General features: G+C 44.3%; 1 protein-coding gene across 1 annotated transcript in view; it reads right to left on the bottom strand.

The window, feature by feature from the left end:
* Window positions 1-3,099: 3,099 nt before the first annotated feature.
* Fkbp9 (FK506 binding protein 9) overlaps window positions 3,100-24,835 on the bottom strand; it is a 48,164-nt gene continuing 26,428 nt past the window's right edge. Inside the window, exons 6-10 of the mRNA XM_005371967.2 lie at window positions 23,775-23,920; window positions 14,987-15,173; window positions 10,032-10,177; window positions 7,303-7,466; window positions 3,100-4,450 (exon numbers count right to left, since the gene is read on the bottom strand). Of these exons, the coding sequence (XP_005372024.1) occupies window positions 4,274-4,450; window positions 7,303-7,466; window positions 10,032-10,177; window positions 14,987-15,173; window positions 23,775-23,920 (820 nt within the window). The 3' untranslated portion in view covers window positions 3,100-4,273. The remainder of the gene's footprint in view (window positions 4,451-7,302; window positions 7,467-10,031; window positions 10,178-14,986; window positions 15,174-23,774; window positions 23,921-24,835) is intronic.

Raw genomic sequence — 24,835 nt, 5'->3', positions numbered from 1 at the left:
GTTGTCCTAAGATTACTTGCGTAGTCTTCAGAACTTCTGGACACTCCATTTAGGTTGCCCAAGCTCTCAGCAGCTTGCCAAGGACCTTTATCTTCACCACCCCACCCCCAGGCCTCTCACTCCCTTTGTGACTTAACCAGGTCCCAGCCCATTTCCCACCAGCAACTCTCCGAGCCACCAACTGTTGGCTTGAGGCCCAGTCTCCTCCTGCCCTTTAGATTCGCAGAACCCTGCCCACCATATGACTGGGACCCTCCAGTTGTCCTGTCCAGGCTTGAGACTCATGATCAGGCCACACTACCAGGGAAAGCTTGTTTGACCCTCAATGGCCTAGCCACTGCAGGCACTTGACTAGGTGACCAGCAGAAGACCCAGGACCTGGATAGAGACTAGCCCTGAATACCAAATAGGAAATCACAAGCCTAACCATGCTACTAAAGGCTGGATACATACACACCTGTTGAAAGTAAGTGACTTGAACAAAAAAGAGGAAAAAGTCAACCACCAAACTTAGCTTCAAATACACAAATCTCAATGAAGAAATAAAAACAACACACACATCCATAAAATACACATACCTCCAAAAATACAAGTCCCTTAATAATGGCCCCTAATGAAAATGACCTGGAACTCCCAGACAGAATCAAAAGAATGATGATAGCTATGTTCAAACAACTCAGAGAAGACAAACAAATACAACAAGAAGTCCGTCTTATGAAATGAAGTTCAGATTGCTGGAGAAATAGGCAGGGTGAAAGAACAGAAGACCCTGACATCTGCAAATGGGCATAAGGAACACAGAGTGGAAGAGGATCACAGAAGCATTGGAAATGTACCTTAAACTTTCCATGTAGCCTCCAAGTTACATGAGGTACCAAACAGGTCAGCTCAGAGTAGACTTTGAAACTAAATTTGGCTGTTGATTACATTATATAGTCAGCTTTGCCATCGACATAGAAAAGATAATTAAGGAAGAGGAAAGTTCATTTGAGCTCGAATTTTTTTCTTCCTTTGGGCCGGTGAAAAGGTAGACCATACCCTGCCCCTCACTGGACTCTGCAGCAGGAGAGCTGGCCCCTAGACCTCTGAAGAGACGGCCCACCCCTCACTATAAGTATAAAAGAGGTGGCCGTGGGCTTAGGAGGGCTGGCTCTGCACCTTGCCAGAAGGGGGTGGTCCCAGTGAACCCCAACTGACCAGCTCAGCTACCCCCGTACCCACATCTTGGGCCTTGGGTTGGCCCACCCCAACATCTACCTCATCTATGACCTGCTGGAGTGCATGAAGGCACTGGTCCTGCAGAACCATGGCCGCAGGATCTCCATGACTAAGGGCAACAGCAGGATGTCCAGGAGTTTCAGTGAGGGTCTAGTGAAGACGGTATGCCAGAGGCCTTGAAACAGGTAAATGACTTATTGCAATGAACATTGTGTGGGTGGGGCTGATTGAACAAAAGGATACACTTTGTGACACATCACAGCACCCAATACCACTAGGATGAATGAAGAAGTGTTGGAGAGACAGAAGAGGACCAAGGTGGGTTTTTTTGGTTGTTGTTGTCTTATTTTTAGTTGATTGGGAGGATATGGAGGGACTGGGAGGTGAGCAGGATTGGATTGCATGATGTGAAAATCCAAAAAAATCAGTGAGGAATTATGTTATTAATTTTTTTTAATAAAAAGGAAAGGTAGGTAGGTCATAGAATCCAAAATACATAACAGCAAAACTTACACCTTGTGGCCCGGAAATAAAAGAAGACCACACTACCATTCCAGTTGCCTATATGCTTCCCACCAAACCAGCCGTGATGGCACACATCTGTAATCCAGCACTTGGGGAGCTGATAACAGACTCTGGGTTCAGTATGCAGCGCTGCATAAACTGCGAGTGTGGCACACACCTGTAACCCCAGCCCTCTGCTGCAGGAGGTGTTGAAGACCAGCCTAGGCTAGAGACCCAAATTTAAATAAACTCCAAGCTAAACCACTTGTGCTGGAGGGTGTCTGTTGTCCCAGCTACTCTAGAAGCTAGGGTAGAAGGATCACTTGAGGACTAGAGTTTGATAATAGACAAGAGACATAAGACCCCAGTCTCAAAAACATAAATAAATAATCCAAATTTCCCTGGTATTTTAAATATCCAATGTAAGCTAAAAATGATTCCATGACTGAGCGGACCTAAGTAATTGGTAGCACTCTCCTTATTGAATAAATGGACTCGCATTCCTTCGGAAAGCCAAGAGGGAAGGACTTTAAAGTCCTGTTCCTAGAAGCCAACAATAGTAAAGTAGTGGACGGCCCAAGCGCCAGTGCATGCTTAGTGTTCCAGTCCTTCTGACAGGCCAATAAGATCACCCCCTTTTCTCTGGATGGGTTAGAGGGGGTCTTGCTATGTGACCTTCACTGGCCTGGTTTTACCCACTCTGTAACCCTGGACGGCTTCGAACTCCAGATGCTTCTGCTTCACCCCTCAGCGCTCGAAAGTGCACACTTACCACCACATCCAGCTTTTTGATGTGGGTCCTGGGAACCAAACTTGGGTTCTCATGCTTGCATGGCAACAACTTTGCCAACTGAGTCATCGCCCCAAACTTCACTCTTCACAAATCGCCTACTCCATGAGACCAACGTTTGAGAAACCTAGTCCCTGAGGCCCTTTCCTTCTGGCTTAGGTAGGGGTTCACCTAGTGGAAGCTGACAGCAGACACTAGACAGGACGGTGAGAGAGATGGTTTCTCATTCTTCACTTGGCAGCAGTGCCATCCAGGCTCGGGAAGGAGCTAGATGCCTCAACACATAAGTTCAGGCTGCTCTGCTCCAGCTGACTCACCTTAACCTCCAGTCCCAAGAATGGCAAACTGCCTCTAGCTGTTGCTAAGCAACCCTATCTCCACAGTATCTCACCAATTTCTGCGCCCCTAAGCCCTGCCCACTCCTGTAAGTAGTCCTTTTAAGTAGCTTATCTAGTGCGTCTCTTGCCATCCCCCCCCCCCCCCCCAGCTGTCCCAGTCCTGTCGAGTTTTCATCAAGGGGGTTGGCTGCATACTATATTCTATAAGATCCTCTCCATTTTCAAACAAAACACCACAGAGCCAGATGATATGTTTCACCATTTTATATAAGGAAAAAAAATCAGTTTTCCAACATAAATTCCATTGAACAAGTGCACAGCATTTGCATGAACTCAGGTCAACATCAGTACAAAATAGTTTCAATTTGTAAAAAAAAAGCCATTTCTAAAGGAAACCCTTGATTACTTCAAGGTAAATGCTGACACCGCTTGGGAACAGGACATAAGGCACATGGCATGGGAATGAGCTGGCCTGAATGTTACTGCTTTTCTACAGCAGGAGACCCCAAATTGCCCTCCAAAACACAAATAAGAGGGAAAAAAATGTCCCCTTCATTTGTTGGGATAACCTTAGTCACAGTAAAATTTTCTGTTGGCTGACCGGCAAGACCCAGCAATCAGCTCTACGTGTATCTACCTAACCGAAGGAACGCAGAGTGGAGAGGGAGCCCTACGGGACAGTGTTGGGAAGATAGGATGTGCCAAGCACATAATCCTATAGAGCAAATATCGGCCAAATCCTCTCCTCGTGGGCTAAGACAGCTCCCATTTGATCTGTGGTTTTTCCTGTTCGGGAAGCTCCTGTTAACCTTCAAGTTACACCACTACCAATTGGAGGGCAGCCAGTGTAGTGAACTGGAAAATCAGGAGATGACAATTTGTAGGAAAGGTGACGGAGGGGTGGGGAGAGGGAGGTCACAGGGCCTGCTATCACCAGAGCAGGGCATTAAGAAGAGCGCTGGCTGATGTCTGGGAATCTTGCTGGAGCATTCATGCTCTCTATCTTTCTGCCCATGTAGTGGACATTTTTAAAGACACCAGCAAGATTTAAAAAAAAAAAAAAAGAATCAATCTCTAGGTAGACACCTGGTACTTCTGTTTCCTCCATGACAGCTATGTCTTCTGTGAAATAATGTTCCTTTAGTAACACAACTTCCCAGAAGACTCATAAATACAGTTTGGCAGTGCAGACCTCCCCATGCCAAGGCCCTCTGCAGACTCTAATACTATCGCTGGAAATCCACCCAACTGCTCACTCACCACGGACATCAACCCACCCCAATGTTTGCTCCAGGTACTACATGGCCCACCTACTATTTGCTAATGTCACACCCTCCTAGAAACCTTCACACTGACAGCACGCTCGGCCACAAAAGGTCACTTGGTGTCATGCACTCCTTGGCCCAAACTGGTTGTGTCAGGCTTACAGTTCATCATGTTTGGTTTCCTGGTCCTTGAGTTTAAATTCCTCGGCCGTGACCTTCCCATCTCCATTCCGGTCCTGGTTGGTGAACATGTTCTTCACGATCATTTCAGCATTGAAACCCGGAGCCAGCTTCCCCTTGCCTGTCACCACCTGGGCATGAATGTACTCTGAGAACTGGGGAGGGGACAGGACAAAAGTGAGAAATGGCAGAGCTGAGAACGCAGAGAGAGCCAAGCCTGAAGTATTGTGACATTAAAGTAAGGAGACTGTAAAGTAAGAGGCTGTGCTTCCAAACCAAGTTGTCCTCAAGATCTACCGGCCCTGGGAGTCTCTCCTGAGACGCAGGTGCAAGTCCCTAGACTCAGGACTGGAGTGAAGGCTCAGCAGTTAAGAGCACTTAGTTCCCAGCACTCATGTTGGGTCACTCACAATCATCTCAAACTCCAGCCCCAGGGGATTTGATACTCTCCTCTGGACTCCTCTGGCATCTGTTAGATACATGTATATATTCCCACACACATAACCTTAAAAATGAAAATAATATTCAACAAATGTTTTTAAATTCCTTTACTGAAGGACCTCAAGTCCTTAGGACCCGGAGAGCCAATAAGCTTCTGCACTTTTAGCCTCCTACCTGAGGCTAACCAGTGTAAAAACAATGTTGCAGCCACGCATTCCTTCATTCGCACTAAAAACCTACCATGTGCCAAGCATTCTAAATCATGGGACCCGTCATAAACAAACCTGCCCTTGTGATACTGATATTCTACATGAATATAAGTAAATTACACTTTAAGTTACAAAATGGAATGAATGTTCCACCAAAGAGAGAGTAGGGAGAGCAAGGTAAGGTTAAATAGGGAGAGTGAAATTTGGGGGACAGAAAAGAACCTCTGGGGTTAGGGAGACTTGTACAAAGGCTTGAAGGAAGTCAGGGAATGGGCCAAACAGTTGTCAGTTGAGTCAGTTCCAAGCATAGAGAGAAGTTAGTTGGTTGAGATGCCCAGGTAGGAAGCCTGTCTCGGAGGTCCTCAGAACATGTACTGAACCATACAAAGAGACACCTGGTGAAGAGGTGGCAGCCAGCAGATAGAGAGGGCCCTGACAGCCCCAGAAAGGCCCTGGAGATGGGCCTCTGCAGGTTTGAGAAGGAAGTAGCTGTGACTATCTATCTGGAGAAGCTCAGGTTGAGGCTGGCTTAGGGTGGAGTTAGGATCAAGGTTCAATGAATGAAGAAGTAAAGCAAGTGGTTGGATATATGGATGCAATGCGGGGAGATAAGCTGGGGCTAACGCTCCCAATCTGGGATACTGGCAGACATTAACCCAAGGGGCGTGGTAACACTGAGACAGAAGGAAGGCAGAGAGAATAAGGAACACGGTCCAGGGTCCAGCCTGACACCCTCCCACAGGAAGACAGCAGAGAGGGGTCTGAGAAGGAATTTCCAACAAGCAGGCATGATAGGAGCAAAAGGGGGTCCTGCAGGAGTGCACAGAAACAGTGCCAAAGAGACAGGACCAGAGGCAGTGGCACTGAGGTACAAAGGCTTGAAAAGAATGGCTTTAAAAAAGAATGGACAGGGCAGTAAGGATGGCTCAGTGCTTAAGAGTGCTGCCTACTCCTTCTGAGGACCTGGGTTTGTGAGGACCCACATGGTGGCTCACGGCCATCTGCAACACCAATCCCAAGGCATCTGATATCCTCTCTAGCCTGCATGCATGTGGTACAAGCACACATGCAGGCAAAAAAAAATCCATACACATAAAATGAAAATAAAGAATGAAAAGCTGTTCACAATGGGAAGCTAAAGTCCCAGCTACTTGGAAGGAAGATGCTTTGAACTTAGAAGGGCTAGCCTGGGCAAGAGAGGAAGAACCCATCTCATAAAAACAAAATAAAGCCAGGCACAATGGTGCATATCTGTATTTCCAGCTCTCAGAATAATGAGGAAGGAAGACCATGAGTTCAAGGCCAGCCTCAGAAAAACCTCCTCTCAAAACAAAAGAACAAATAAAAAATGCATATAATAAAAGAACAAACAAACAACAACAACCAAAAAAAAATCACAGAGCAAAAGATAAAAGGGAAGTAGACAAGACAAGTCTTTTGCTGTAAAAGGATCAAAGAAATGAAAACTCTGGAAAAACATAACACAACATATAAAATAATCGTGCTGGGCATGATGGTGCATGCTTATCACCCCAACACAACACAAGACCACACGTTCAAGAGCAGCCTTGGCGACCCAGGGACACCGTGTAGCAAACACAAAGGAGAATGGACAGAAGAAAACCAAAACCATGTGTGATAGTAAAAGGAACATTCCAGGCCCAGGAAAAGCTGATGGTGCAGGAAGACAGAGTTAAGACTGGAGCATGTGCTTGACGGAGCAAGTCATGAGCTCTAACTCCAGGCGCTGTGACAGCACGAAAGACTGCTGAGCTCCCCTAAGAAGCCACGGCCCTGGTCACACACTGGGTAGCTGAGACCTTCCATGGGCCACCACTTTCTCTGCAGGGTCTTCTAAAACAGTGGTTCTCAACTTTCCTAATGCTGTGACCTTGTAATACAGTTCATCATGCTGTGGTGACCCTCCAACCATGAAATTATTTTTGTTGAGACTTCATAACTATAATTTTGCTACTGCTATGAATCATGATGTAAATACCTGTTGTGCGGGATATCTGATATGCGCCCCCATAGGGGTCGCGACCTACAGGTTGAGAACCGTTGTTCTAAAACACAAGCAGACCTCTCACTGGGCTGCTGTGAGGGCAGCAGCTGGAGAACATGTGTCCAGGAAGACCTGCCGCGAGCACCCAGTGACTGGGAACCAAATCCAGATCTGTGCGTTTGAGATATCCCTACACCTCTCAGGAGCTCTGTTCTTGCACGTGGGAATGTGTGTGAAAGCCCTCAGTGCACACATGAGCTAGTTACCACCATCTGCAAGCCCAGCCCTGTCCTCGGCACACTGAATGAACCCCTGAACAACCGCTGAGCCTCCTCTTACAAAGGCCGTTTACCTCCTCCAGGAGGACCTCCCCATTGCCATCCTTGTCGATCTCTTCAAAGAGGTTGGGAGACACTTCACCATTCCATATGAACATGTACCCCTCCGGCAGGCCAGAGACAAGCTCCAACAGCTCAATGTCAAACACCAGCACGGCACTGCCAGGCACCTCTCCATCTGTGCAACGAAACAGAGCACGGTGTTACCACAGGCTGACCCGGTTGGGACCATCCACCCATGCTGCCCTCTGCGGTATCCAGCTGCCATACCCAAGGAGGCCACTTGGGTGGCCTAATTCCCAGCTAGTGATCCCTCACAGAGGCATGAGGCCAGCTTAAAGGAGGATGACCAGAATTTTTTTAAAGGAATAAGATAAGCCAGATCCCTGAATATCCCATACAGGAAGGATGTATGTCTTTTCATGAAACCTGAGTCTCAATTTATACACAAACTAAATGTAGAGGCTGGGGAGAGAGCCTGAGTTTAGTTCCCATTACCCATGTCAGGCATGGGCAGGCAAAATGGCTCACCAAACCTGAGTAAGATTCGCAGGACCAACATGGTAGGAGAAAACTTATGCCACAATTTGTCCTCTGACCTCCACACACATGTACACACACACACACATGTACACACACACACACACACACAAAATGAATAAACGAATGAATGAATGTTCAATAAAACATTTAGCCCGGCACGGCGACACACACTCATAACCCAGCGCTGGGGAAGCTGGGAAGAGGTAGAGACAGACAGGATGCCTGAGCCCAGCCAGTCCGGCTTATTTAAGTCCCAGGCTAGTGCGAGACCCTGTCTCAAAGAACAAGGTGGATGGCACCTAAGGAAAGACACTCAGCATTGCCTTCTAGCTCCACACACGCAGACACATGCACTCACAAACACACGTGACCCACACAAGCATGCACACGAGTAAATGAAACAATTCTATGTTTATGCGGAACACAAAATGAAATACAGGATAAAATCCTTGGGTCATCGCGAGGGGTACACCCACATTCTGAGACAATGGGGATGTTCTATCGGGAATTCACCAAGGCCAGCTGGCCTGAGTCTGAAAAAGCATGGGATAAAACCGGACTTGCTGAACATAGCGGACAATGAGGACTACTGAGAACTCAAGAACAATGGCAATGGGTTTTTGATCCTACTGCACGTGCTGGCTTTGGGGGGGCCTGGGCGGTTTGGATGCTCAACTCACTAAACCTTGATGGAGGTGGGCGGTCCTTGGACTTCCCACAGGTCAGGGAACCCTGATGGCTCTTCAAGCTGATGAGGGAGAGGGACTTAATCAGGGGAGGGGGAGGGAAATGGGAGGTGGTGGCGGGGAGGAGGCAGAAATCCTCAAAAAAAAAAAAAAAAAAAAAATCCTTGGGTCATGTGTGTTGGCCATGCCTGTAATCCTGGCACTTAGGAGGCTGGGGTAAAAAGACTGGAAGTTTGAGGCCAGCCTGGGCTACACAGGAAAACGTTGCTTCTGAAAACCAAAAAAGTAACAACAATAGGAAAAGTGTTTCTTGCTTCACTCTGTCGCTGACATGTACTCCCAGCCCCAACTAGAGAATTATAGGATAAATTTAAACTGCAGAACTTGAAGGACAATAACAATGCCTGAAAATTATATACAACTCAAGGTTAATATATACAGTAAGACTCAAAAGAAGTACTATATGTATTAAAAATAAATACTATAATTATTAAAAATTATAGATTATACTTTTGAAATTTGCTTTTTAGTTTTGGTGTTGGAGATTAAACCCAGGGCCTCATGCATGTCAAGCACAAGCTTCTCCACTAAATTATATTCTATGTTACATACAGTATATAATATAATTATATGTCATAAGAAAAGTCATAAAGGACACACAGCTTTTGAAGCATTTCTTCTGGGATAAGTGAAAGGAGCAGGCAGTAATTGATCTATTTTGAAATTTCTTTTAGTTTGGGCTTTTGGTTTTATTTCTTTGTTTGTTTGTTTTTGTTTTGTGAGACAGGGTTTCTCTGTATAACAGCCCTGTCTGTCCTGAAATTCCCTCTGTAGACCAGTCTGGCCTCGAACTCACAGAGATCCACCTGCCTCAACCTCCCAAGTGCTGTGATTAAAGGTGTGAGCCACCACTTCCCGGCATGGTTTTTTTGGTTTGGGTTTTCTTTAAGAAAAAGAAGATCACTCCAGTATGCCACACACTTTTACAAACTGGCACTCTTCAGTACCAGCTGTCTGCAGTGTACACACCATAAAGGAATGCTCTGGAACCATGAAGTAATAAACTAAAATGTACCCCTGCAAGGATGCAGCAGCCGGCTTTTCCAGAGCACGAAAGCAGTCTCTAGCGTACAGCATTTTCCCTGACTTACAGGCAACAGAACAGTGAACAGCAATGGCCTTTAGCACTCTACCTGGTGCAGGAAATAGTTCCAAAGAAGCAGGCAACCTGACCCCAAATCACCCAGACCCCTCCTCTGAGGCCTGGCAGATGAACCTGCAGACCACTGGTGTGTTTTCTTGAAGCGTGACCTTTCTAAAGCAGTCAGGGGCAGTGACACTCACGGGGTCTTTAAACAAAAATGCTCAAAACTTAAAACAGGAAAAAAAAAACCACAAACCTCACCAACTCTGCAGTTTTAACATAGAAGCGACATCTATGGCTCTAATTATGGCACCAAAAGCCCAAAGTTTAGATAGGGAATTTCCCAGCAGTCCTGAACACCATTGCTTACCCACACCGGCTTCTCCATAGCCCAGATGGGGTGGAATGATCACTGTTCGTTTCTCTCCCACACACATCTCTCTGAGACCCATGTCCATGCCCAGCACGACCTGTCCAGATCCCAGCACAATGTTGTAAGTTTTGCCCAAGTTCCACCTGAAAAAGAGAAGAAATGAATGAGGGCCCTCAATGGTGATGGAGGGTGTTCGACTCAACACACACACAGTTCTGAGGAAATGTCAGACAGACCCATGGCAGGGCACGCTGTAAAACAACCAGCCCGCCCATTTCTAAACTGTCAAAGACATGAAAACCAAAACAAAATGGCCATTCCACAGTATAGGAGCACACTGGTTTGGGAACTTACTGCTCTGAGTGATCCTACAGAAATTCTGGTAAAAGGGAAGTAGAAGCAATGAGCGACATGGATATATTCCTGGTGACGGCTGGATCTCCAGCAGCTCCAGGGAGTAAGTTCTTTATATCTAGGTAGGCATTTATGAGAGTGTAGACTACATAATGTAGTTAGGAGCCTGGATTTGATTTTATTTATTGCTGATTTATTTAGAAACAGTGGGTAGCCCACTGAAATCACCATGTAGTCCAGGATGACCTCAAACTCCTGATCCTGTTGCCTCAGACTTCCAAGTTTTGCAGGCAAAAACCAGGCTGAAGCCAGGCGGTGGTGGCGCACGCCTTTTCACAGCATTTGGGAGGCAGAGGCAGGCAGATATCTGTGAGTTCAAGGCCAGCCTGGTTTACAAGAGCTAGTTCTAGGACAGGCCCCAAAGCTACAGAGAAACCCAGTCTAAAAAAAAACAGCAGAGAAAAATGGCTTTTAGGTTCAAGGCCTGAAGTAGAACCCTGGTGTTCGGCTAGGAGGTAGCCCAGTCATTAAGACCACTTAAGAATCCTGGCTCTGCCATTTTATTTACCCTGGGAAATGTAATCTTAGTTTCTTTGTCTACCATGTAGAGATAATAATTGTCGATAATAAATATGCTTAACATAGTAGAAAGCAAAGAAAAAGGGTGTAAGACACTACGATCTATACAGTCTCCAACTCCCAAGATCCCAATGAGAGTTTCATTGACCACGAAGTTCAGGGATCCAGGGGACCCCGCTGAGAAGTTGGCCCCACAGCCTCAGCCATGACTGAAAATCAATCACTGCTTCAAAAGCTACAGCACTCCTGCTACTTCCCAAAGGCAAACGACAGCTGTTACATTCTTCATTCCCTTGATGCCCATCACCAGGTGGTGACAAGGAGCAGATGTCTCCTGAGGTTGCAGCCTCCCAGCCTCCACAGGCCAGGACTGCCACTTCCTTCCCTCCTTCCCAAGGCCGGCTGATGTTCAGAATCCAGCAAACCCAAGGTGACCCCCTGTGCTTACCCTACCTAGGAAGAAAATGATCCAAAGGCAGCACTGGCACAGGACATCCTCAGGAGAGGCCTGCCGAGGAGCCACCTCTGACCTACTGGCTGTCAAGCCTTTGTCCACGCTGCCTCTCTCTGGTCCCAGCTGGAAGCAATACAGGTCTCTGAGGCTTAGAGAATATCCAAGACCTTGCTGACCCCATAACAAACACCCCATTGAAACAAAGACAGTAAGAAAATCCTCTAAGCAAACAACTCCATTATTTCTTTTCTTTGGGGTCTATTTCTGTTTACTTACTTATTTTGTGGGATTGTCAAAAGCCACCCTCATTCCTCTTTCTTCTCCCACCCCTGCCCCGCAGGCTTCCTGCTTCCTGTTTCCTGTCACGAGTCCCCTCAGCGCTCTGGCTTCCTGCCCAGTCTCACACTGAAATCTCCATGTCTTCTGGAAGTAGCATTATGCTAAAGTCATCTGAGAGAAGGGAACCTCAGTTGAGAAAATACCTCCATGAGATCTGGCTGCAGACGAGCCTATATATACGACATTCTGCATTCTCTTCATTCGTGAAAGATGGGAGAGGACCCAGGCCATTGTGGGTGATGCCATCCCTGGGATGGTGGTTTTGCGTTCTCTAAAAAAGCAGGCTGAGCGAGTCATGGGGAAGCAAGCCTGTAACACACACATACACACACACACACAGACACACACACACCATGGCTGTTGGGAACATGAAGATCCTGGCGCCCACTGATTTCCAGGGAACCCAGGAACGTTAAGAACCCAGGGTTGTTCATTCAAAGTGAAGGATGTTTTTCCAGAAAGCCAGGAACTGGAAGTGATTAATAGCCTGGTGATCTGCATTATCTGTTGGGCCATACAAAGCTCCTACAACCGGGACAGGAAGATGGCCAGCAATCTAAATGACTCTTATAGTCAGGGGCTCCCCAAGCTCCCCCAACCAGGACTGGAGATACCTAATAGTCTAAGTGACCCTTACACTATCTGTATAGCCAGAGGTTCCCTCAAGCTCCCACAAACAGGACCAGAGGTGGCTAATAGCCCAAATGACCTCTACACTATCTGTATGACCAAGACCAGGCCTCCTTAGGCCTTTAAGCTAGTACATGTATCTCTAGAACCCATATTCTTGAAAAATATGGCATGTACCCTGAATCGGGTTTCTATGTAGTATAATCTGGAAAAAAAAAGGTTTCCTAGTGTACCAGAAATTGTACTACACTAGGAAACCTTTTTTTCCAGATTATACTGTGTCTAAATTAGTTGGGAATAAACTGCCTAATATCAGACTCCCTGAAGTCTTCATTCAGGGTGACAATGTCAATCTTAACTGACGTTTTCATTCTCATCTATCCGTAAGTTCACTTCCCTGCTGGGATACCTGCAGGGTTCCCCTCAAATGGCCTCTGCATCGTCTCCTGCCTCCAGGTCCTTGCCCAGTTTGAGTTCCCATCCTGACCTCCTTCAATGATGAAGCCAAATAAGCCCTTTCCTCCCCAAATTGCTTCTATCATGGTGACATGCTTCATCACCACAGTGGAAACCCTAGTCTATTGTACCCACGTAGGGTTTGAGGTGGCATGAGGAAGGCAGGTGCCTGCCGCCTTCCCATAATTCCTTTATTTGTAACTTCACACACTAAAGAGACCAGGAAGGATGTGTGGCCATCCACATATTGCTCTGCCTGTGAATTTCCACGGGACACAGATGACGCCCGAGGCACAAAGTGAAGACTCCCTGCATCCCATGGCTCCCACTCATTAAGAATCCGGTGATTCCACCAAACACAACAGAGAGCAGGAACTATATCGCTCACCCTCGCTTCCCTTTCTTGGTGTGCAGAGCACAGCAGGGATGGTAGCAGAGACTTCCACTGTGCTAACCTTCTGAGCCATTTTCACGAGTGTGAGCTAGCTAATCATTCCCACTAACTCTGAATACTTCCACAACCAGTGGCTGGCCTGTTATAAGCCATATCTCTGTGAATCTGGGCCACCAAAGTTAAGGATATATTTCATTAATTAATTCTAAAATGTGGACTTTCACCCTGACACATACATCTTAACATCTCTGTGATTATGACAGATAGAGCATCATTACTTCCTGGAAAAATACTTTTGTGTTCTTAGAGATACATAAAATAGTATGTCATTCCAACAATGAATGAGCTTTTGATTTGATGAAATAACTCTGGAAGTACCAGCATGCAGGACCTTGTCAGGTTCTCAGAGCTAGAAGGCTGAGGGACAGGTAAAAGAGAGGCACCTCCATGCCCAGAACAAACTGCAACCCTTACTTATATGAAGGAAACTCTTTCTGCTCCCAAACTCTGGGCTCAGGGATCTGAATTAGGCTCACCACAAAAGTGGATGTTCCCATACAGAAATATAAAGTCTGAAGATGATCCTTTCCCAGACAGAAGACAGGCTTCACTTCCAGACTCACTGAGACTTGGGGTCACAGGATTACTTTATTTTATGATTTCCAGGTTTGCTTCTATCACCTAACATTTATAAAATGATCCTTTGTGTTTCAGATACTGAACAAAAGAAAAAAATCACTAAACAAACCAGGTGCCCCTAAAGTATTCAGATCATAACAGACACAAAAATAAGTTAAAGCCAGGAGATGAAAACAGAGTATGTAAGGAGACAGACAAAGGAGGAGCAATGATTCCTACCACGAATTCAGGGATGTTTTTGAAATCAGGAAGGACATGTAAGTAGGGACAAATGTTCACCAGCAGAAAGGCCAAGCAGTCTGCAGCCTGTGCCACTGTGCAGGGTGGGACCCCAGTGAGGACACAGTTTCTGTAGCAGACTAAGACAAAAAAGTCCCGTGTACCTCACTCTAACACTCGCTCTTACTTGTTGTTGGGATATTTGATCTTTCTGTGAAACTCCGAGACTGTGTTAATAAAATTAATCTTGGATTAGGGGGCATAGCCAGTAACTAGTTGATAAGAATTAGCCATAGAGAGGACGGAGGACCCAGGAGGATGGAGAGATGCATAAGAAGGCGTAAGGAGGGACTCAGAATGTTATGAGCCTTTTTGGTTTGGGGCGGGAGGAGAGATGCTCTCTTGCTGAGTGTCCAGCTAAAAAGGAAGGTCAGCTGGTTGCTTCGCAGCTTCTCTGATCTAGCAGGTTTTCACCCCAACATCTGACTCCCTGGTCTTTATTGGTAAATAAAACATCTTAGATCAAAACAACACACTTAAGGGTCTCACAATGTATCTGTATTTGACTTTAACTTTCTATCTTCTATTGCAGCTTTCCAAGCAACAGAATTACAAGTGTATGTCACTACATCTGGCTCCAAGGGTTTAGTTATTAAACATATATCTGACTTTGAGAAAGAGAGTTCCACCAGGTAAGAAACAGTCTAGAGCCAGGAAAATCTTCAGTAGGGAACTCTCAGAATGATACACTGAACACTAAGAAGTCTTACACTACACACCAGGGAGGGTTGGACCAAGAAACCCCTACCCTGTATCTGATGGAGAGAGGAAGATAGCGAGAACTACTATCCAAAGCTCCCTCCACATCTGGTTCCCAGGTACCCTTACGTGGAGTCCAGCAGAGTCCCATCCAGGAGCGAGGCATTGTAGTGGTATTTCAGGTAATCCCCCTTCTTACTCAGCACAGAGCAATCAGGAGGCTTGTAATGGGACGTGATGCTGATGGAATCTGAAGGGTTGTGGAAGTCAATCACATGGATGTCAAACACCAGCACAGCTGAGCCAGGAATATTCCCTAAAGGGGAGACACAGGGAATCAATGAACAAGTCCACCAAGCTACAGCACACTTGCCTCCCCAGTATTGGCAGGTGCAAGGAACCCAGGGGCCCAGGTATGAAATTGAAGGGGCCCTAGAAAAAAGAAGCCAAAAGGAATGTCAGACGTAATCTAATCTTCATTTTGCATTTGAAAAAAATAAACTGAGGCACAGTTGATAGGAGTCATGAAACTAATTATGAGTACAACTTGAATTCAGCCCACTGCCCCAATTACTAAGCAAGAAAAGAGGCATGGCTCAGTGAAACATAGGTCAGAAAACTCAAGTCTATGCCAATGAAGGCTCGCCCTGTCCCAACAGAAGAGGCAGCATAGGAAATGAACTGTAGGATATCGTAGGTCAGTGTCCAACCTACTACTCAAGAAAAGCAAAACTGTCATAAGCTTCATAAAAGAAACACAGACTGTACCATGCATATCCCTTAGGTTAGCATACCAGAATCAAAAAGTATCTAAAATGCATCCAGCTTGTTCCACACAGGGTGGACATAATCAGGCCTGGCACAAATAAAGCAATTAGATGAGTGCCTGGTATTTAATAAGCACCTACTGCTTATATACATTTGTGAATACTTGACATAGTCTTCTATTTTCAATATACAAATGGGAAAACATGGGCACAATTTGAGGTTTGCCCAAAGTTAAGAGTTATGGAGAAATTTGTGTCTTTACCCTAAGACACAGCTGTGGCTGTCGCTGCTGCGTTTGTGGAATTTTGTGGTTTTATAACAGGTCTTGTCAAAGCATCTGCACCCGCAGTGTGACTCCACTAAGAACCATGAAGTGGTTAGCTTCACTGAAGCTGAGCAGGGCTGGAGAGACAGCTTTGCAGTTAAGAGCACGTGTTGCTTTTGAAGAGGACCTGGGTTCCATTCCCAGCACCACATAGTGGCTCACATCCATCTATAATTCTGGTTCCAAGGAAACCAATGCCCTTTTCTGGCCTTCTCTGGCATTTCACACATATGGCACACATACATGCATGCAAGCAGGCACTCACTGATATAAAATAAATAAATCTTTTTAAAACAGAATAAAACTGAAGTCAATAACTGAGGTCAGATCTCCAGCCAGTTCCCTATTTAACTTCAACTCAGATCTTGTTTGCCAAAGTAGTTGGGCGAAGTAGTTTCTTTTATTATCAATCATGAGTTTGGTCACTGGCCAGACAGCTTCTGGGCAGTTACAGTGTAAAGAGTAATAATGACTTTTGCTCTTGAGATCGGGTATCTCTTGGCTTAGTGATGAGACTCCAGTTAGGATCAGGATCTCTATGTGTTCATTTGTCCCCAAACCTCCACCTGTGCGGGAGTCTATGATCATCTCCTGTGCAAAGGATCCCTGAATCAAAGGTAGCTCTTCAGGACAGCTACTGATAAAGTTATAATAAAAAACATTGATGATAAATAAACCGTCTTTTGGAAGAAGCTGTAGGCAAGACAGTTGTAAGTTAGTGATGGCAGGGCCGCATCTTGACCAGAACTGCTCAGTTACAGGTATCTCTCTCCCTCTACTTAAACCTCAGCCTCATGCCACTAAAGATGGATATAGGGGAAGCGGGTTTTCAGGCCACTTCATCTGTCCAGGGTGACCACTCAAGTCAATCTCATTGTTTCTCATCAATTATTATTTCTTTCCTTGGTTTATTGGGGATGAGGCTGAATCTAACTTCCAAAAGCTTCCGGAGCTTTAACCTGAATGACTTCAGTAACACTGTGAAAATATACTTAAAATGTGAATATACTTAATTTCTCTTGTAGGCTTAAAAATGGTTAAAATGACTGTCAGTGTGTGTGTTTTTCCCTTCTCACTCATAAGTGGCTTTTAGACATAAAGTTTAAAAAAATCATAACCCCAGAGAACCTAGATAACAAAGAGGATCCTAAGAGAGACATATATGGATCTAATCGACAAGGGAAGTAGAAAAAGACAAGATCTCCTGAGTAAATTGAAAGCATGAAGATCATGGGAGAGGGTAGAAGGAGAGGAGGAAGGGAGGGAAGCAGAGAAAAATATATAGCTCAATAAAAGCGATTTAAAAAGAGGAAGTTATGGAACTACTATATATCTTGACTATGGTAGACAATGATTCTCCACATATGATAAAATTAGTAAACCTAAAGAAATGTGAATAAGATCAGTGGAATATATATATATATATATATCCTTGTATGAGATACTTATACTATGATTTTATTAACATGACCACTAAGGAAACTAAGTAAAGGAGGACACCTATTATTCTATAATGAATCAACAATTATCTTAACAAAAATCCAATCAAACAAAAAATGGTTAAAATGGGAAAGGCACGCACCACTATTTCTTTACTCCCAGCACTCGGGAGACAAAAGCAAGCAGACAAGCCAGTTTAAGGCCAGCTTGATCTATATAGAAAATCCCAAACCAGACAGTGTCTCAAAAAAAAAAAAATCAAATAATGTAATTTTCCACCTCTGAATACAAAAAAAAAAAAAGTTTAAGGTATATCTAAAAAAAATCACATCAGAACCTTAAAAATGTCAGCAGCAGTAGGGAGGCAGAGGCAGGAAAATTTTGAGACACAGAGTGTCTCAAAAAGAAAAATTAAAATGTGAGTGCCCCTGGGCCTGATTCTGGGATGTTAACAGTGGTCACAATCTTTTCTGAATTGAGAAGAAGGTAAACACGGAGGCTTGGCCCACTGCCACTCAATCCCCTAGAAATTACAGGTGATTATCACTGCACCAACATTCAAGGACCTGTGGGCCAGAAAAGGGCCAGGGATTTCTTTTCCTAGGTGACTGTGTTTAAGAAAAACTATGGTTGGGCATGGTGGCGCACGCCTTTAACCACAGAACTCAAGAGACCGAGGCACGCAGATCTTTGTGAATTCTAGGTCAGCCTGGTCTACATAGCACTAGGTCAGTCAGATCTACATAGCAAGTTCCGGGCCACACGGATACACAGTGAGACGCTGTTTTTAAAAAAAAAAAAAAAACACACACACACACAAGAAAAAAGACTATATTGATGGCATGTGATTGACTAACCTTTCTCAGACATAGTCATAAGTATGCAGACACCAAACTTGACTAATGTAAATAAAATGCCCCCTGCATGATGCACTGGAAAACAGAGCCTTCTACAGAAGACAACGAAGTAAGTTTGAAATCTGTGCATTCCCAGGATCTGCTCCTAGCTTGCCAAGCACTCTGCTGATGACTAAGGCAACTTCTTTGGCACAGACACACACCCACTCAGTGAGCACTGTATTAGCACTAGGCTTGCTTGTCAGGCTCTAGGAAGTTAATGTGGGTCAGTCTCCCAGGTGCCCAGTTAACTCAGAGACACAAACATCCTAGTGAGGGCATCAATGAGCATCTAGGCTCTGTGTGGGCAGGGAGTTATTGTTGCTCTTATTCTCTGATGGGTTCCTAACACCCAAGCAGAACATGGGCGTGGAATGACTTTAATGCATCTTCGACAGACCAGAAAATGGGAGTTCCCTCACCTGTAAAACCAGAGGACAGACCTTGAACCCTAAGGATTAGTCTTGAGCCCACAAAGAGCCAGTTAAGGCTGACGACAGAGGCTGCCAGTAGGCTGTCTGTCCCAGCAGAAAGCTCTACTTCCTGGCAGTTACTAATTAATTCCCTTTGAGATCTCTAGAACTTCTGGTTTGAATTCTCAGTTCACTACATATGGAAACCAACAAGCTGCTGCCCAATGGGGACACAGACACATTAGAAAGTTCTAGGCCTGATTGTGGCTCCATTCTGTGGCATTAAGCAAAAAGCTCAACTTTTATGGGTCTTACTATCTTATCTACACAGCAATTATGGTAACACTTTGTTGTGTATGGTCATGTTGTGTAAGTACACAGACACACACATGCAGGCCAGAGGGCAAATTCTGGTGTTGTGCCATGAACACTGTTGACTTTTCTGTGGGTTTTGTTTGTTTTATTCTTTTAAGACATGGTCTCCTACTGTTCTTGAACTTCTAGACTCACTCAGGGAGCCCCAGAGATCCACGTGTCTCTGCCTCCTTGGTGCACACACCAATACCGCCATATCTGGCTGTCCTATGTGGGTATTATGGAACAAACATCTGGTCTTCAAGTTTATATGACAAGCTTTATTATAGTAACACTGCCCACAGCTGTTTCCAGTTTTCAGTGAGCTTTTGTGCAAGCAGTCCCAGAGGGCTCGGGGAGAAGGCTCAGTCAGCAAAGTGCCTGCCACACAAGCATGACAAGTCGAATTCAGATCTCCAGAACACGTAAAACTCTGGGCACAGACTGCATGCCTGTAATCGCAGCCTGAAGCTCATTTAACCTGAACTGAATGGATGAGCTGTGGGTTCAGAGAAACTCGGTCTGAAAAAAATAAAGTGAAGGGCAATCAAGAAAAGACACCTGACATCAACCCCAGGCCTCTACCCAATGTGCACACACACACACACACACACAACCCCAGACACAAGCGAGCAAAACAGCAATTATTTTGCTCACTCTCTTTTTCCCTAAAAAGTGCTTAAAAGATAGTAAACCAGCAAACCAGATAGAAGCTTCCTTCTCTCACAAGAAAGCTGTACTTCAGAGCCGCAAACTTCAAAGTGTCCTCAATCCAGAGCTGTCCTTGAGGAACACAGCAAAACAGAAAAGACCAGAATGACTCCAGAAGTCCCACTCTGCTTTGCTAACCCTACAGGTGACACGCTATAACAGAACAAAATGTTGGTAGATGCTGTGAGCTCCATCTGGGGCTCATTGCTGACAATCTTACTGAGACTTCATTAGTGCCCGGCACTCCCATGTGATGAGAGGAATCTACAAGCTAGGCAGAGCTGCACCCTACGTGTTTGTGGACCAGTGCTCCAGGGATCAGCATGTAACCATCCCCAAAAGTCACTGAGCGCTAAGCCAGAGCAATGATGCAGTACCCCCCCCCATTCCCACCCTCACCCCCCACACAAGAGAGATGTGGGGTGTCCTTCTGGTCTGGGTGGCCGGGAAACAAAAGCACAGTCTCCGTTTACACAACACCTATGGTTTACACTTCAACATGGGATTCAGGATGGAGCAGCCTCTTGCTCATAACATTTATGATTCTTTGGAAGTTTCCCAAAGCCTCATTTAATTCTGTGCAGACCTCGGTCTCATACTTGATGGAGAGCCAAAAGGAAAAAATAGTTTAAGCAAATGGTTTTCATCTGTGTGTTCTTTTTTTTTTTAAGACAGGAAGGATCATTCCTCAAGTCATAATGAAATAAGAACACTCAGAAACTACCTGCTTCTATGTATGGTTGACCAGAACTAAAACCTGGCACAGTGTAAAACAGTAGTATCAAAACACTAAACGGGACAGGAAGCAAGGCCCATTTTACCTATTAATTTATTTATTGATTCATTTATTCATTCATTTAGTTCATTGCAGAGGACTGAACCCAGGGCCTCATGTATACTAAGCAAGCATTTTTACCACTGTATACTCCCCCGTCTTTTTTCTCTCTCCTTCTGTCTCTATCTCTTTCTCTCTCTCTCCCTCTCTCTCTCTCCCTCTCTCTATCTCTCTCTGGAACAGGGTCTCATGTAGCACAGATTGGCCTCAAAGTCACTATCAGCTTAGTGGTTTGAATGAGAATGACGTCATAGGCTCATATATTTGAATGCTTGGTCCCAGGTGGGTGAAACCGTTTGAGAAGGATTAGAAGACACAACCTTGTTGGAGGATGTGAGTCAGTAGGGGCAGGCTTTAAGGTTTCAAAAGCCCATGCCATTCCTAGTTGATTCTTTCTGCCTCCTACATACAGACCTAAGCCCTTAGCTATTCATGCCACCGTGCTTTCTATGCCGCTGCTCTGCCATCATGGACTCCAACCCTCTGAAACTGTAAGCCTAAAATAAATGCTTCTCCGAGTTGCCTTGGTCACGGTGTCTTATCACAGCAACAGAAAGTAACTAAGACACTGAGCATACCCTCTGACTCCTAAGTCTCCTACCTTGGCCTATCCCAAGTGCTGGGGTGAGAGAACACATTGCCACATCTGGCTCCAGCTCATATTTCTTTAGGTATGATCCTTCATGGCCCAGAAAAATCAGAGGAGTTTAAGTCAGAGAGAAAAATTGTTTTTCAATTGTACCCTCTAGTTTCTAATCAGCTTGATGCATCTTGGATCCTCTGTGAGGAAATCTCCAGAGAAAATTTTCAAGATCCATATTATATGTGAATAGAAATCAGAAGAGGGTTAACAAAGTGAATATATGCAGCCAATGAGATCGCCTGAATTCCAGCAGTAAAAGGAATATAAGCCCATGCTAAAAAAGAAAAAAAAAAACTGCAACAACTATTCCTAAGGAAGTCAAGCAACTCAGCAAAAACTAATGCAAGAGATAGAAATGCAGTAACAAAAACAAAAATAAACATGATTTCAAGTATTAAATACTATATAGCTATTAAAAGTATCTGTTGACAGGGTGAGAGATGGCTTGGCAATATTAAAGGTTAATATTAAATACCTTTGACATATAAAACTGTTAACAACAAACTGGAAGAGGGGGATTTCAACACAGTATGATGGGAAGATAATCTCTTTCAGGATATACGAGTGTGGGTAGACATCTCCTTCTTCTTCCTCTCTATCTTTGATAAAGGGCCTACCTAGGTAGCCCAGGCTGGACTTGAATTCTCCTGCCCCCTGAAAGCCATGAATATAGATACGTACGTACCCCATACTTAGTACATACATTTCTTTTAACTTACAGATATATATAGATACACCCAAAAGTACAGAAATACCTACTACTGGGATAACAAATTACATCAAATTTGGGGACTTAAATCACAAACACTGAGCTGGTGGGAGTGGGGGGAGAAGCCAACAGAGAAGCACTTGCCTAGGATGTACAGAGTCCTATGTTCCATGACCAGCACTGTAAGAGAGAGGGAAGGGAAGGGGAAGATAGAGGAGAGCAAGGGAGGCAACAGGAAGAGACAAGGAGATGACAAGCAAACAGACACAGTTCTGGAAGTCAGAGGCACCGGCAGGGGCGTGCTCCTTCTGGAGGCCTCAGAAGAAAGAGTTTCCTTGTCCTGTACATTGTGTCCTGTCTGCCCCCCACCCCAACCAAACGCAACCCACATCAGTGACCACAATCACATCCTCAGTCTCAGCCAAGCTTGGTTAGCTTCTCATCCAGCTCACATCCTGCCTCCCGCAAAGACACTCAAAGCATTCATTTCAGGGCCATCTGGATAACCCAGAACACCATCCCTGCTTCAAGGTCCTTAATCACACCAGAATACACCCTTTGAATAAAGAAATATTCAGAGGTTCATGGACACTTTTTAATGTAATATGCCTACCACAGTAGCATTAACTGTGATTTAGGGAGGTTGGAGGTCTTAATCTTCTCTAATCCTAAAAATAAAATACATTTTTGCATCTATTTTTGTCTGGTTTTTTATTGTGATTTGTTTTTTTTGTTTATTTGTCTTTGAAACAAGGTCCCATTTAGCTCAGGCTAGCCTCAAATTTCTTACGTAGCCAGAATAACTACGAATTCCTGACTCTCCTGCTTCCACCTCCAAAGTGTTGGGATTGCAGGCACATGCCACCATGCTGAGCTATTTTTTACGAAGTGTTGGGATTACAAGCACATGCCACATGCTTAGCTATCTCTACAAGTTTTTAAAGGAAGTTTGCTACTAAGGTGACAAAATGTCCCTGGAATTAAGGTTCTAGCTACACAACTCACTAAATTTGCTAATGTTGCCAAATTGTACAGTTATATAGGGGGATTCTTAGTGTGTAAAATAAAAACCAAAAGCGGGGGGAGGAGAATAAAGTTACACTTACTTTCAACCGCTTTATTTAAAATAAATAAATAAATATAAAGGCAGTTAAAATAGAGTAAAATGTTGGGACTGCAGAGATGACCCATCGGTTAAGAACACTGGCTACTCTTCAAAAAGACCCAGTTCAGCTCCTAGCATCAACACGGCAGCTCATAACTGTCTTTAACTCTAGTTGCAGGGGATCCAGTATCCTCTCCTGGCCTCTTTAGACAATGCATACATAGTACACTTACATACGTGCAGGTGAAATACGCATACAGGTAAAATAAAAATAAATAAATATATTGTATATAACATATAAGCATCCATAGATAGAATCATAGATAGATAAAAATATTAATAATTGGTCAAACAAACTAAAATTCACGGTAAATAAATAATATATATTATATAAATTTATATGTTTTTTATATTTATATAAATAAATATATTGTATATAACATATAAGCATACATAGATAGAATCATAGATAGAGGAGTAAAATATTAATAATTGGTCAAACAAAGTAGAATTCACTGTGCAACCCTTTCAACACTGGTGTAGATTTTAAATTTTCCAGAAAGGAAAATGGGTAGGGCACACAGTTGCCACCAAACAGCTCTAGAATGACAGGCATCAGTAGGACGGAGTCTTAACACTGCATCTGGCTTCCTTGTTTTGTCTCTGACCTGAACAATGTGGAAGCAGCCAGTTAGTGAGGAGGGCAGGTAATACACACCTCTTCCTTCTTCTCCATAGCCCAGGTGGGGAGGGACCACAATCCTTCGCCTCTCTCCAATGCAAACACCAAGTAAGCCTTCATCCATCCCAGGAATCACATAGCCCTGCCCAATGTACGTGTCAAAAGTGTGGTTCCGTGAGTAGCTAAGAAAGAAGAAGGAAAGGGTGAGGTCATTCATAAGGGACACCCACAGCAGCTGTGGAAATTACTCACAGCCTAAGAACGTGTTCCCCTGGAATGGGGAGCATGTGGGCACCTGCAGAAACAACATGCTATACTGACGATGTGTATGACCACATTATAAAAGGCATGGGAGTGAGAGAAGCAGCCACATAAAGCAGAGCTGATGGGAGTTGCCAACATACATACATACATGTGATTTTTAACAATACTGAAAAAATCAAAACTGAAATACTGGAAATGACAATTTCAGGATGTTCTGTAAGTTGGGAGACTCACCAGCAGAGTAGCTGAACAGGAGGACAGAGTGGCAGAGCTTGAAGACAAGGAGGAATTGTAATATTCAGACAACAACAAAGACAGAGTATGCAGTAGAATATGAATAGAATAGTCAAGATCTATGGAATATAATTTAAAACCCAAGTCTAGGGCTGGAGAGATGGCTCAGTGGTTAAGAGCATTGTCTGCTCTTCCAAAGGTCCTGAGTTCAATTCCCAGCAACCACATGGTGGCTCACAACCATCTGTAAAAAGAGGTCTGGCGCCCTCTTCTGGCCTTCAGGCATACAGACAGAATATTGTATACATAATAAATAAATAAATATTTAAAAAAAAATTAAAAAAAAAACCAAGTCTAGGCACAGAAAAAGGAGAAGAATTTCATGTTCAAGGCGCAAAAAAAAAAAACATTTTCAATAAAATCATAGCAGAAATTTTCCCAACTCTAGGGGGAAAGGTCCCCAGAATAGGTTGCACTTAGAATACCAATTAGGCAAGACCAGAGAACTTTCCCAAGCCATACTTACAATCAAAACACTAAATATACAGAACAATAAAAATGCAAACAGAGGAAAATACTTTCAACCCATAAAAGGGTTA

The sequence above is a fragment of the Microtus ochrogaster genome, unplaced genomic scaffold (assembly GCF_000317375.1).
Source record: "Microtus ochrogaster isolate Prairie Vole_2 unplaced genomic scaffold, MicOch1.0 UNK146, whole genome shotgun sequence".
NCBI classification, from domain to species: Eukaryota; Metazoa; Chordata; class Mammalia; order Rodentia; family Cricetidae; genus Microtus; species Microtus ochrogaster.
Note: the sequence above shows the minus strand (reverse complement) of the source record. Positions and strands in the feature narration are given on the sequence as shown.